Source organism: Solanum lycopersicum, chromosome 7 (assembly GCF_036512215.1).
Source record: "Solanum lycopersicum chromosome 7, SLM_r2.1".
NCBI lineage: Eukaryota > Viridiplantae > Streptophyta > Magnoliopsida > Solanales > Solanaceae > Solanum > Solanum lycopersicum.
This window is the reverse complement of record NC_090806.1, coordinates 56,582,495-56,597,581: the sequence shown is the minus strand read 5'-3', so window position 1 is coordinate 56,597,581 and position 15,087 is coordinate 56,582,495. Positions and strand designations below refer to the sequence as shown.

The 15,087-nt window shown below is 31.5% G+C and overlaps 1 protein-coding gene and 1 long non-coding RNA gene across 3 annotated transcripts; one reads left to right on the top strand and one right to left on the bottom strand.

Moving 5' to 3' along the window:
• The first annotated feature begins 1,029 nt into the window (after positions 1 to 1,029).
• On the top strand, positions 1,030 to 3,314 carry Cyp-3 (cysteine proteinase 3). The gene is made up of 7 exons (NM_001309384.1): positions 1,030 to 1,233; positions 1,318 to 1,439; positions 1,697 to 1,812; positions 2,047 to 2,120; positions 2,201 to 2,465; positions 2,604 to 2,735; positions 2,840 to 3,314. The coding sequence occupies exons 1-7, from the start codon at positions 1,046 to 1,048 to the stop codon at positions 3,011 to 3,013; spliced, it is 1,071 nt and encodes a 356-aa protein (NP_001296313.1). The 5' UTR covers positions 1,030 to 1,045; the 3' UTR covers positions 3,014 to 3,314.
• A 3,187-nt stretch (positions 3,315 to 6,501) lies between these two features.
• On the bottom strand, positions 6,502 to 9,779 carry LOC104648441 (uncharacterized). 2 transcript variants are annotated; one of them, XR_742469.4, is made up of 3 exons: positions 9,313 to 9,779; positions 7,963 to 8,088; positions 6,502 to 6,929 (listed from the first exon to the last, which is right to left on the bottom strand). It is a non-coding gene; the product is annotated as an uncharacterized lncRNA (long non-coding RNA). The 2 variants fall into 2 exon arrangements; XR_742468.4 differs by having other exon boundaries at positions 9,351 to 9,778.
• Between the last annotated feature and the right edge of the window lie 5,308 nt (positions 9,780 to 15,087).

Sequence of the window (15,087 nt, the reverse complement as noted above, 5' to 3'; positions counted from 1 at the left end):
TTCTACTTGGCACGTAGACCACTGTTTAATATATAGCTCAATTATTTTCCCCCGTCCCTTTCTATTTGGTCATCAATCACTATTCGGCGTTGCTTCACTAACTTCTTTATTCTTTAGTCTTTTTTTTGTTTTTTATATGAGTGGTGTGGAGAAAGAAAAATAGTAAAGAGGAGAACGATTTGGAGATGGCATGAGGAACTGGCCACGACCGCAAAAAGGTTTGCCAGCTCGGAGCTGGTGATATAACCACTTACATTGCGAAGATGAAAGAAACTGTGCACACAGGAGCCCAGATTTTACTTTAAGAAATAAATTATTTTTTTTATCTTTTATCTACTAAATTTAGTTAATATTTTTTTCAAATAACAATTACAATTAGTGAAGATAATATTATTAATTTAAATGACAAGAATTTGACATGTCACATATTTAAAGGAGAGTGAGCTAGACAGCTAAGAGGGGTTTATAAATCATTTTTTGATTGAGTTTAAAGATTTATTTGATAAATGATTTACAATACAAACACGTACAAGTATATGATTCAACATACTCTTTTGGAATCGATTAGATCATAAAATTAAGGTTCCATCGACAGACAGGAATTTACATCTCTGATACTTTCACGTCTTGTTATCAAACCAACTACTCTAAATATTATAAAATATCTCGCTTGCACATATAATTGAGCTTTAAAATATTTAAAAAGAAAAAAGTAAGAAAAAAAAGACTATGCTCATATTATGTAAGAGTAACTAATTTCAGACTGGCAAGCGAATTCCATAACAAAAAAATTAAGGTCATCCACTACTCCATTTTTGCGAGCACGTCAAGTTGAAGATCGGATTTTTTTCTAACAAATTTTAACACCTTACACCCTTAGATATTTGTCATATAATATACAATATATAAATTTAAATGAATTGATGATATTAAACGTAATAAAAATATCTGCAAGGGACCGGGTCCCTACTTTTCAAATGGGGCCCATCAACCTCAATAAATTCTCCTCTATTCCAACAATCCTTCCCACATTACAATAATTACAATGTCACGTCTCTCGCTCGTATTGATTCTCGTCGCCGGCCTTTTCGCTACTGCACTTGCCGGTCCGGCGACCTTCGCTGATAAGAATCCGATCAGGCAAGTCGTATTTCCCGATGAGCTGGAGAACGGGATTCTTCAAGTCGTCGGCCAGACTCGCAGTGCTCTCTCCTTCGCTCGCTTTGCTATCAGGTTATTAAATTCGAAAATGCGGTCGATTTCTCTTTCGTTTTGCTTTAATACTAATATTGTTCTATATTTGAATGTTTATAAAAGGCATCGGAAAAGGTATGACTCCGTTGAAGAGATCAAGCAAAGGTTTGAGATATTTTTGGACAATCTGAAGATGATCCGATCGCATAACAGAAAAGGACTATCATACAAACTCGGTATCAATGGTACTATACTTTCTTATTTATCTTCAAATAGGGGAACAAGTTCACACTTATTAATTAGTTATTTAAATTATAAAAACTCAATATGAACTACTTATTCATGTTGTAAGTTTTAACATGATGATGTAAAAAAAATCAATTTGTACAAGTTAAGTTATTTCTTTACCATTCTTAATTGAATTCTTATAATTATCATATATGTTTGCAATTTAAGATCAATCTAATTGTTGTTTATCGATTACTTTTATGCTTCATGGCAGAGTTTACCGACCTAACATGGGATGAGTTCCGTAAACACAAGTTGGGGGCATCTCAAAACTGTTCTGCCACCACAAAGGGAAATCTCAAGCTCACTAACGTCGTTCTGCCAGAGACGGTATATCCAATCAGAATGAACTCTGATCGTTGATGGTTATATATATCTCGAGCTATTCAGTTAATTAAACTAGTTTGTTTATTATTTCTAAGATGGTAGAGTGCACTGAGTTGAATTATGCTATAATAGAGATAGAAACACTAAACATCCATTGTGTGCTGTGTACAATTGGTTGCAGAAAGATTATTTTTTTTAATCTTAACAAACACCAAATTTCCAATTTTGTGATTGTAGAAAGACTGGAGGAAAGATGGTATTGTTAGCCCAGTGAAGGCACAGGGCAAGTGCGGATCTTGCTGGACATTCAGGTGAGAATTAGTTAAAATCATGTTGGACTCTTAAAATTGAAATCTAATGGAGCAGGCATATATATGTGGGGTTTTGGCAGCACTACTGGTGCACTAGAGGCAGCCTATGCCCAAGCATTTGGGAAGGGAATCTCTCTGTCAGAGCAGCAGCTTGTGGACTGTGCTGGAGCTTTTAATAACTTTGGTTGCAATGGAGGGTTGCCTTCTCAAGCATTTGAGTACATTAAATTCAATGGTGGTCTTGACACTGAAGAAGCATATCCATACACCGGCAAGAATGGCATATGTAAATTCTCACAAGCAAATATTGGTGTCAAAGTCATCAGTTCTGTCAATATTACCCTGGTAATTAAGATATCTTTATTTTCCTATGGATGGAACCAACTTTTTGCCAATGTTATTCAGCCCATTTGTTTAACTTATTGAGCTGCTGCTTTTACCAATTACACATATGACTCCTGATTAACATATGTGTTATTACAGGGTGCTGAATATGAACTGAAATACGCAGTTGCATTGGTTAGGCCTGTTAGTGTTGCTTTTGAGGTGGTAAAAGGGTTCAAACAGTACAAGAGCGGAGTTTACGCCAGCACTGAATGTGGCGACACTCCCATGGTAAGTCATCTGTCCCGAGTAACCTGAGAAGATGCAATAAAAATATTATCACCTAAATAGGCCTATATGGACAATATTACAACCACTGGCTGTTTCATTGGCAGGACGTAAACCATGCTGTTCTTGCTGTGGGTTACGGTGTTGAAAATGGTACTCCCTACTGGCTCATAAAGAACTCATGGGGAGCAGATTGGGGTGAGGATGGATACTTCAAAATGGAGATGGGAAAGAATATGTGTGGTGTTGCAACTTGTGCATCCTACCCAATCGTTGCCTAAGCTTTGGAGTTTTGTGAAAAAAATCTGCATAAATCCGTGTTGTCCCAGTTAATGATTCAGCAGCAGCATTCAGGCTCCATTCTCAGATTTATATTCTGAACATGTATGGATTGTTATACATATAAAAATGGTTTAGGCTACTTATATGAAAGAAACAATAAGATCAAAATATTTAGTTCACAGAGTTTATTATGCAGGAAAAAACCCTATGTAATTTATACCATTATAAGTAATGAAATGGAAGAAGAATTTCTTATTGTAAACATTGTTAATAAGGTGTTGTCCTTAGTTCGTGTCTTTTTGTCAAAATTGTTAATGGATTTAATGTCCTGTCCTTAGGTTATCTTTTTTTTTCTTTTTTGTTTCGCAGACAAGGTACAGCTATAATTTATATAGATTCTACCCCTCATTAGTGGGAATAATACCAACAACAAACAATAACATAGTTAGTGAAATTCCACAAGTGAAATCTAGAATATACTTTATCATTACCTCATGAAGATAGAGAGATTCTTTCCGAAAGATCATCGGCTTAAATATAACTATTCAAAATACAAAGAAGTAAATATAGCACATCACAAATAAACAATGTAAAGTCTACTAGAAAGGAGCAACAACAACAATAAGATAGTACAATGATCTAAACACAATAAGCAATCTACTAGGATAGATTATCGATAACAACAATAAATACTTATGGTCTATGTGGATATCAAAACAAGAACTATAGTAAATACAACTAGTACATAGACAAACACCAACTGTTCTAAGCATTAAGCAAGATAATACTACACTGTTATCTCCTGTATTCAGATTAGTAAACCATAAAAAATAAAAGTTGAAAAGAAAAACACAAAGAACTATTTGAGTCCAGAGAACTCTTTGTGTGTCCAAAATAAATTTAATCCACTCAAGTACCTGAGGATACAAATTAATTCCTCCCAAGATAAAATGGATTAACCATTAAAGAAGTAGTGGTACCTCAAACTTCAATAATTTCAACGAATTCAATATGACAACAACGAATCACACACACAGACACGATCGATCGATTTCGTTTTATAAGAAATGTATGCATAAGAAGGGAAGAATTCGATGCAGAAAAATGAGAGAAAACCTCTCTATTTATAGCCAACAAAGGGTAAAGGTTGCAATTCTTTGGAAATAAGACAACCTTGAAAGGTCACAACCCTTTGGAAAAGACACTACCTTTCAAACGGTCACAAACCTTTAGAAAAGACACAACTTTTCATAAAGGTCACAGCCTTTCGGCAAAGTCACAATCCTTCAGAAGAGCCACAACCCTTTATTTTCTGTTCATACCTTTAAAACCAACAAAATCCCCCACATGAATACGGAATGACTATTGTTAAAATATATGCATGAAAAATTGTGTGATTCGTAAATAAGGATTGGTCGCATCTGGATAAGTGGCTTTCCTTTTGAACTTTCCATAGTAAACATATATCGGATATACTTGGTCAATCGATAGATTTAATATCTTTGAACCGTCGAGCTTTGGTGTATACCTAATCAACATAAGTCACACAATCAACCCTCTAACGATTTTTGGTTCTGATTGTTTTATTCGTTTCAACCATGAATACGTCTTGGTTTATAAGTGCGTAGAGAACCGGCCTTACCGGATTCCCCTTAAATTGGCATACACTTCACGCTTACATAGGTAATTTCTAAATTTGTTATTCCGTAGATACAAAATTTGATATACCCTGTATCAAACTTAGAAACTACTAAAAAGTCTTAATGCCTTTATCCTTGTTACTTAACATTGTTTTATCATGAGAATAGACCATAAAAATATGTTGACAATGTTGAATCATCACTAATGACTTTGTTTGATCTCCTTGAACCTAGATCTTGGGATCTCCAGTCTTCTAGGTAGAGTTACTGCTGTCACAATGACTTGTCCTCGGCCATAGTTTCATTTCCTTTGATAATCTATCAACTCCCTCTCTAGTTAGACTTTTTATAAGTGGATCCGACACATTATCCTTTGACTTAACATAGTCAATTATGATAATTCCACTAGAGAGTAGTTCTCTAACGATGTTATGTCAACTTCATATATGGCGATACTTTTAGTTATACATCATGCTCCACGGCCTAGCTACTGCAAATTAACTCTCACAATATATGCATACTAGAGCTAAAGGTTAGGACCAAAAATCTTTTAAAAAATTTTGGATTCATTCAACTTCTTCACCGGCCTTATCTAGAGTGATAAACTCGTATTTAATAGTAGAGCAAGCGATACATTTCCGTTTGGAAGATTTTCAAGAGGCTGCTCCTTCACCAAAAGTAAATACATATCCATTCGTGAATTTTATTCATTTGACCCGGTGATTCAATTTGCATTACTATATTCTTCCAATACTGTTGAATATTAGTTATAATGCAAAACAAATAGTTTTTAAGTATGTTTTAAATATTCCAAAACTCTTTTTATTGTCATCCAATGAGTTTTATTGAGATTACTAGTGAAGCAACTCAGTTTACTAATAGAACATGTTATATCTGATCGCGTACAATTCATGATATATATCATACTTCTCAATACTCTAGCATAATCCAACTGCGAGTCACTTTTTTCTTCATCCTTTTGAAGTACAAAACTCACATTTATTGGAATCTAGTCAATATTGAAATTCAACTACTTGAACTTGTCAAGTACCTTTTCAATCACATCAGAAACATCAATTTCTTTCATATCGAAGTTACTTTCTAGCATATGATTAGTATCATTTATGCAAGATATGTCTCTTTTGATAATCAACATGTCATTAACATAAAAGCAAATAATGACCTTGTGATTTGAAAAGTCTTTAATGTAGAATATTTATACATTGATTAATCTAGAATTCATTTGCCAAATATAGTTTGTTCGAATTCGCATGTCATTATTTGAGCGATTGTTTTTAGTCCATAAAGTGATGTAACAAGTTTACATATTTAGCGATCGACGAAATCCGTCGCTAATCTATGCTACTTCGTCGCTAAATCAAATTTGCGATGGATTTGCAACGAATTGTTGCTTATTTCTATTTCGCTCGTTAGTAATTTCTTAGCGACGAAAAATGAGTTCCATCGCAAGTTTAACGACGTATTAGAGACGAATGATATCCGTCGCCAATTGTTAGTGATGGACAGATCCTTTGTTATACTTATATAGTTCATTACTAATTTCATAATTAATTTCGTCATTTGAAATAAATTTGCGATGGAATTTTTGTTACTTAAATGTTTCGTTGTTAATCCTTTGCCAATATTTTTTTATAGCAACAACCAAATCATCATTAAATTTGTTGCTAAAAATTTCTTATAAAATAATTTTATTTATTTATTTTAAATATACATTGCTTTAATAGATTAAATAACAATTACTAAATACCTCTAAAATAACAAACATTCATATAAAATAATTCTTAGAGGGTTCAAAATCTATGGATAGCAAAATCCAAATCACATACTTTCGATGCAAAACATCAAAAACAATTTATCTACTATTCTTAAGAGAACATACATTCCTCAACTATTGTTATTGCACAGTTTTTACTTTTCATAAAAACAGAAAACATCAAAAACTAAAGTATAGATGACTAATTAATGGATACCATCATACTTGAAACAAAGGGATAAACCTCGTCCTCATTAGTAGTAGCAAGAGGAGGCCCCATGGTGTCACAAGTGATGAATTCGAGAGTAACTAGTTGTTGTACCCGCTTCATAATAACAAGAAAAATGATTATAAAGAATCATTTGCTTTACAAATATATCCATTTTCCGAAACCGCGTATTCTTCGCTTCTTTATCCCTCGGTGGCTTGGTAATATTCTTCACATTGATTAATATCGGATTGAGAGATTGTTTTTTACTGTAATATTTATTCATATTTTTTCTGTAATAATAAATTGAGATAAAGAGGAAACATTAGTGATTAAGAATAAAATTCTAATGGAAGAAAAAGACAGAAACATACATAACCTTTTAACTTAATTAAATGTGCTATACTTTTTTAGCCAACTTACAATATACATTTAAGCTTAAATTAAACATCATCACTGGAAACTTTACAAAACACATTTGGGAACTTTGCAAAATAGATCATATAATATTTTTTTCATATCTCTTCAGTGGTCCACACATCTATGTAAGTATCATAGTATCTCCTACATTTATCTTTGAACTTGGACGTTTTTGACTGGCTAACACTCTAACCCCTATAATAAAGTCGATTTAACCACCACTCTGTAGAAACCGTTTAGTTTATACGATTATGATAATTGGTGTCATCCTAAAATCTGAAACAAGTATGATGCACCCCTAAACACATAGACAGTCATCTCATTTCATGCGACATAATACATACTTCTACTAATTTGATTATTCTGACCTTTCCAGGTGTCACCCTTGTTCTCCACTATTCTACTCTTTATGAGAAGGTGAGTCCTTATTAAACTTTTTATAAAAAAAATTATGACTATTGTCTTCGTTCAACTTTTGAGCAACTTTCAAAGAATTCTAAATAAAAATACAACTTACTGTGATAAAGTAATAACCATGCTATTTCACTTGAGATTTATATAGATGGTTATTTCTTGCCAAACAGTTAGTTTTCGACATACTTAAAAAGGTAATATTGCATAAAAAATAAAAATTAAGCATCGTACAAATATGTCGTGGACCAGTTCAAAATGACCATCCGAAGTTTGGAAAAACACACCAATCCGTTAAGCAAAGCATAACCTAACTCGATAATCTGGATCGCGTAGCATCGGCAACAACTTCTCAATCATGGACAACTCAAATTTGGAGCAGGTATCGTGAAAGAAAATGACCGTTTTGTAGATTAGAAATTAAATTGAAACTAGACAAAAAGGAAAAGTGATCTCCTTTAAATCTTTCCTTATCAAGATTTTAGAAGGTGATACCTGTCTAGTTTGAGGATCCACTAAAATGGAATTGCAAATGCAATCAATAATCTTAGCCCGTCCAACCCAATCAAAGAGGTCATTGTCTGCAATTTTGTTCATCAAGTCTCCAAGAGAAATCAAGCCCTACAACCCAATATCAAGGTGCATGCAAATTGAGAAAGTTATGTCAGAAACAAGAAAAGAGATTCTATTTGTCAAGTAACAACTCCAAGGTAAACAACTTTCCACCCGATTAAAAAAGAATAATACTAAAACATCAAGTGAATAAGGCTGTAAGCTGCATCACAGATCTAGCAGTGATGTTAGTAGAATATATAACCTTACTACCAGAGCAAATAATTAAGAAGAGCGAGAAACAAGTACAAAAAATAAAAATATTTTTTATCCTGAGAATATTCTATCTTTGATAGGAGCCGTATCATTCCACTTTTATCGGATGTCCCCAAAGGAAAGGAAGAGATTAATGAGAAATAATTAGTAAGATGTCTTAAGCAAGGTTCTATCAAGGAGAGACTAGGTCAGTAACAAAGTAATCTGTTAAAGCATTGATTAATTTATCATGTCAATAAATAACTATAAGAATCTTAGGGAACTTAAAGGAATTTAACAGTGTAAACAGACTAGTTTTGTCCGATTGTAAGTTTGTCAACTATCTGCTATAGAGGTCCTAGTGAATTATCTTTCTATCAATGACATCCGGATTCACCATTTTATTTTATCTTGAGGAATTTTACTCAATACGAATAGACAATTATTCAAAATGGAGTTTTGATGTGCTAAACGATCTTTAAAATGCATGAAATAATAAAAGCATACAATAATAGAAGCGTTACAAGAGTAAATTGTGGAAAGAACTCCAAGATCCTTGTTATGTAAATGGAATGTATTTTAGAATACATAGCATGACTTAATTAAAACTAAGTTTAGCACAATGTAATATGCAGATAAAATCTAAGATACATCAATTATACCTCTTCAAACAATTTTTCCCATGAAGACATAGTCCTCTTTTGGGTCTTTGCAACACCATCACAGGATAAGAGACTCCTACTGTAATGATCTAGTTTAAGAAAATCACACCAATAAGCAAATAGTGTTGGTGCTTCTTAAACAAAGTTGCAAGCAGATTATTATTTTGATTGTTTATTAGGAGTCTTTCTCTAAGAAAATGTTACTTTAATCTGCAGGTAACAATACAATACTTTAGTTAACAATATTTACACCATTAAAAAGTGTCGAAGTTAGAACAATAAAAAATTACCGCTAATTCAACATTCTCACTATACAGAGGAGAAAACATCAGACACTTAAAGTAAATTACAACAAGAGAAAAAAAGAAATTCATACCTAAAAAAGAAGATCAATTTATAAAAGTGATGGCTTACAATCTGGAGGCGACTGTCCATGAACTTCGCTGTTATCTTCGCCTCGCTCTCCGGCGTTTGCTGATGTTGCTCGTTGGAGCTGGCTGTTGCCGGTGCTTGCAATCGCTACTCACTGCATGTAGCTAATGTTGCTATCATTTTCGCCGGAGAGGGAGGCAACTGGTGGCGCTATCTCTGTGCTACTGTTGGTTCCGATCGGAGACCACCTGATCGCCTGGTTGCTCGCTGATTGGAGCTGGTGCCAGCGATGCAGATTAGCTGATGGTATTCGCGCGTCTTTCGAAGCTCGCCATTGTTTTTCACTACTCTTTCTCCAGGCTGCAAAGGAGGACCAAGGAAGGAGAAGAAGGAAAAAAAGGCCTGGGCAGCGGGCTTGGAGAGGAGACGAGGAGAATGAAGAAAATTAAAAATTTGGGGTCTTTTGTGTAAGATAGGAAAGAAAGGGTCTTAAATCAGGACCATTGATAAATTCAGATGAGCGATGATATTGACTCTTGAAGTTTGATGAATCATGATCGACGAATGAGATTAAATGAGAGTAGAGGAAATCGTAAATTAGAGTTTGCAACCGAATTAGTGATGGATTCTAAAATTCATCGCTTTCAAATAAATATATTTAGTTAGAAAAATTATATTGATGGATATTTTCGTCACTATATAATATAATTTTTGGAAAAATATATTTAATAGTTTAGCAACATTTTTTTCATCACTACTTCAGTCACCCAGTATTAATCAAATTTGTCACCACTACTTTGTTACTAAATACGTAGGGAAAATTAGGCGCCAAAGTTTCGCGCTAATATTTAGCGACGTATTAAATATTCCATTGAAAATTTATTGCAATATCATAAATCAAAAAATTATTTGTTAATTTTGTAACAAAATGGTTATTCCGTCACAAATTCATCATTATATAATGACAAAATATTGTTTGTCGCTAATATCTGTCACTAAACACTATTTTTTTAGTAGTATTATATGTCAAATTAATCAAGGATTTGTTATTTTCTAAAACCTATGACAACAAGTCTTGCTTTGTATTTGTCAGTAGTTTCATCAACTTTCTTTTCCTTTTGTAGATTCACTTTGAACCTAAAATTTTATTTGCTGGATTAAGATCAATCAACTCTCAAGTATGGTTACTCAATGTTGAATCTATCTTACTATTGACAACCCTCTTTCCAAAAAGGATGAGTCCACAAAAGACATATCTTCTTCGACTATATGGACTCATTTTCAATAAAAAATATTATAAACTGAAATCCGGAGGAAGTAATTTGTCCATTGACATTTACTCCGAATCTCCTTATTAAGTACATTCTCCTTTGGTTCTTTTCAAGGTTGGTTAGACCCTTTACTTGACTATCCCATGGTTCACACTTATGAACCATAAATCAACATGCTTTACTAGTTATACCATATCCAATGAACATACAATCGACAGCCTTAGGTCCTATTTGATATGTTTGGGAATAGTTCCCTTATATCCATTTCTCTTATGGAATAAACTGTATTGAAAATTGTTAGATCACTACCTTTCAAGAGTTATTGCTTGTATATACTTTAAGGGATGACAAACAATTTTCTATCAGGATCCAACAAAGTCTGATAAATTTTTTGTTGCTCCCTTTCTTAACAAAGAAAAGTTTTCTATTTGTTGCTCTTTTTATTAACAAATAAAACTTTTTGTTTCTCTTTTTGAAAATGCAATTTTTTTTGTTATTCTCTTTTGCTATAATGAGAGCATTCCCCCACAAATTTTGTGGTAAATCAGAACTTATAAGTAGGACATTCAACATTTCCTTCAAAGTTCGATTTTTTCCTTGTCAACAATTTCATTAGATTGAGGTGAGTATGTACAGTAATTTAATGGATGATTCCATTTTCCAAATATATTTATGCAAAAGAATATTCATTTTATCCACATCTACCACTTCTAATCATGACAATCTTTTTATCCAACTGATTTTCAATTTCAATTTTATATTACCTATATGTTTTTATTGTTTCATCCTTATCATCCAACAAATAAGCCTAATAGTATATAGTGCAACTGTCAATAAAATCTATGAAACATTTTTTTCCACTATAAGATGGTGTTAACTGCATATCACAAATGTCAGTGTAAATCAATTCTAAGGGATTTAGATTCCTTTGAACAACACATACTTAACATTTTGATTTATTGCACTAGAAGTATTCTAAGTTGATCAGCTTTTGCAAGGTTTTGTAATGGACATATCTCAAGCGTTCAAGTCATAAACAATTTGATTCAAGCAAGTAAGAACAGACAAAAATACTGAGTTTGAAAAGACCTTCAATGAGGTAACTTTTTCTTACAAATATTTTGTTCTTTACTTTTTATAACTTTGTCAAATACAAACATTGTTTCAAAATAAACATCTTGATATATGTCCTTTTAATAAGGACCATTCCATAACATTCAATTTGTTAAAGAAATTACTAATGATCATAGTTTTATACGTCCAGTAAGGGCATATGACCCTATTTGTCTTACAAAACAAACATAAAAGTACATTTTCCTCAATGTTCATGTCTATATAAACAAATTTATTTTAATAGTATATCTTTTCATGAAAAATCGTAATATTTTAAGTGACACTTTTTCATCAAAGAATACAATTCTTTCGAACAAGTGATATAATTTTGTAATTTTATACTAGTCATATCATATATACTACTAAAGAGAGACTCAACGGCCGCAATATTAAATATGCTTTAAGAATTTGTGAGTCTAACATAATACAAGAATGTCATTATATTTCATATCACGTTCTTTCAAATTTTATTTAGATAGTAAGTCTAATTTGTCTTTATCATAAGTGAAGAACCCCCCAAATTTTAAATATGTTCTCAAAAATATTTTCAAGTAGTTGAAATTGTTTTTCAAATATTTTTTTCATGCTTTCAAATTGCATACCATCAAATACACACTGGCAACACCGAAACCTTCTTTTGCAGATTTAATCCATAGAAACACCCATTACAGACACAAAATCACTAGTGTTTTCCCCCTTTTTGTCACAATTAGACAAACCACTTAGTATTTAAACTACTAAAAATAAAAATTCAATCTTTAAACAACTTATTTCTAGTTTTACGATGAAGTTTTTTATATTTTTCTAATCGTTAATCGAATGAATCTCGAATTCGAAATATTCTTCAAATTACTTTCACATTCAGATAGAGTAGTAAACTAAAAATGTTTTAATCTCCAGAAACCTCAAATACAACACAGTTTCCAATTAACGAAGACGATATTATCTTTTTTGAATTCTTTAGCCTTAATATTCCTGATGAAGATTTTGTACTCTTCAAGTGAGAATATTCATTCAAATTGAGTATTTAATATATTGGTGAAGTTTCTATATTCTTCGAACCAATGCACAATTTCATTTGTTCATGAAGTTATATTCTTCATACCAATGGAGAGAAAAAAATCCAGAAGATTTTAGTCTCAAAATAATCAAATTTCACATGGAGTAAAAAACTAAGAAGTTTTTTTCAAATCCTTAAACAGAATACATATTTCTAATAATAAAGATATATTCTGAGATCATCACATAATGACAATCTATCCTAACATTTATAAAATAAATCTCATAACTTATAAAGGATAGAAAAAATAATAATCAAAGGAAATAAAAATGAACCTGATTTTTTCTCTCATTGAATCAAATTATATAATTTCATGTAAGTCACTTTTCTTGCAAATTATTTCTTTCTTTCCTTAATTTCATCATATTCCAATTTTCCTTAGAAGACATTGGATTTCAACTAAAAAACTAAACTAATGTTCAAATATTGTTAGAAGACAACATATGTGCATTAAGGTGCTCATCTTAGCCTTTATGCACAAAATAACTTTCTCATTGAAAAGAACTGAAAGATGCAATGCTTGAATGCAATTGGGAAGTAAATAAGATTAATCTTACCCATCCAAGAAAAACTTACTACAAAAAATATACTTGAACATATTAAAGTAGTACTAATTCATCTCAAATCTCTTTTATCATCTGATAACATGATTTTCTTTTTCTTCTTCTTATTTCCAACAAAAAGAACATAGAAAATAGAAGTAATTTTCTTATCACACAAAATACCATCATTATTAAATTTCGTAAGCTTTTTATCTCCTTTATGCATAAGCAAACCAGAAGAAATAGAAGATGAAAATGAAAACTCAAAGAACTATCCGAGTCCACATAACTCACTGTGTATCCTTAAGAAATTTAATCTCCTCAAGTACCTGAGGTTACAAATAAATTCATCACAAGATAAAACAGATTAACCATTAAAGAAGTAGCGGTACCTTAAACTTCAATAATTCCAACGAACTTAAAATAACAGCAACGAATCACGCACGCAGACACGATTGATCGATTTTGTTTTGGAAGGTCATCTCCAACCCTCTACTCTATTTCACTTTCCAAATATAGAGTTCTCTATTTTTTAATACAATCATCTCCAACCCAATTCTCTATTTTGATCTCTAAAAATTATCTATTTCTCTATCCTCAATATTGTATTATTATTTTTACTTCATTCTTATTTTCTTATTTCATAATATAAATTTCTTCTTCCTTTATTTTTTCAAAATAATCACTTTTATATAATTTTCATGTAATGTAAATTTTTGTTATACAAATTCTTTTTAATATAAAATTATATTTTATTCTAAATTTCTAAATAGAATACCTTAGAAGCAAATTCTATATAATATACAAATTAATGAACAATTCAAATAAAAGTGAAATCATTAATGAAATATGATTATATAAGCATTACATAAATGCCAAACTTTCAAGATTATTACGTTGCTCACATAAATGCTCTATTAAAGCATTATGGAGTTCAAATGAGCACTCTTGTCCGTAATTTTTTGTGTCTAACTAAAAATTGTTCAAATCGAAGATTTTCATTTACCTCCATTTTTTGTCGTTGCAATTGGAGCATTTACGACATCTTGAATTGGTTCATTAAGATTACGTTCATCCTCAATAATTATGTTGTGCAACATAATTATTGTAGTCATTATATCATGTAGCACTTCCTTTTTCTCAAAATGTAATTATCCTACAATATTTGGAAAATGTGATTGCAAACCTCCGAATGTACGTTCAACATCTTTCCGGCTCGATTATTATTTCATCGTGTAATATTTCTTCTTTTGAGAACGTGAATTACAAATATTTTGAACAATTGTAGTCCATTTAAAATTGTGCATTCTTTATAGTGAAAAATCAAATTATATTAAATTGACAAAAAAATTTTAAAATTAAAATATTATTAATTCGAGATAAAATAGTATATATTAAATAATATATATTTTAAAAAATAATATAAAAATTAAAAAGAATCACAAATATTAGAGATTTAATTCATAGCCTTATATGAAAATAATATGTTAATTACAAAATAATAAAAATAATAATAAAATAATGAAAAAGTGAAATAGAGAGTGTGAATAGTGGTTCTCCAAATTTGGAGAACTACTATTCAACTCTCTCTATATAGAGAATAAAGAGTGAAATGGAGGGTGATTGGAGAACTCATTCTCTATTTTACTCTCGAAATATAGAGAATGGAGAGTAAAATACAGTGGGGTTGGAGATGGTCTAAGAAATATATGCATAAGGGAAGAATATAATGCAGAAAAATGAGAGAAACCCTCTCTATTTATTGCCAACAAAGGGTAAAGGTCACAACTCTT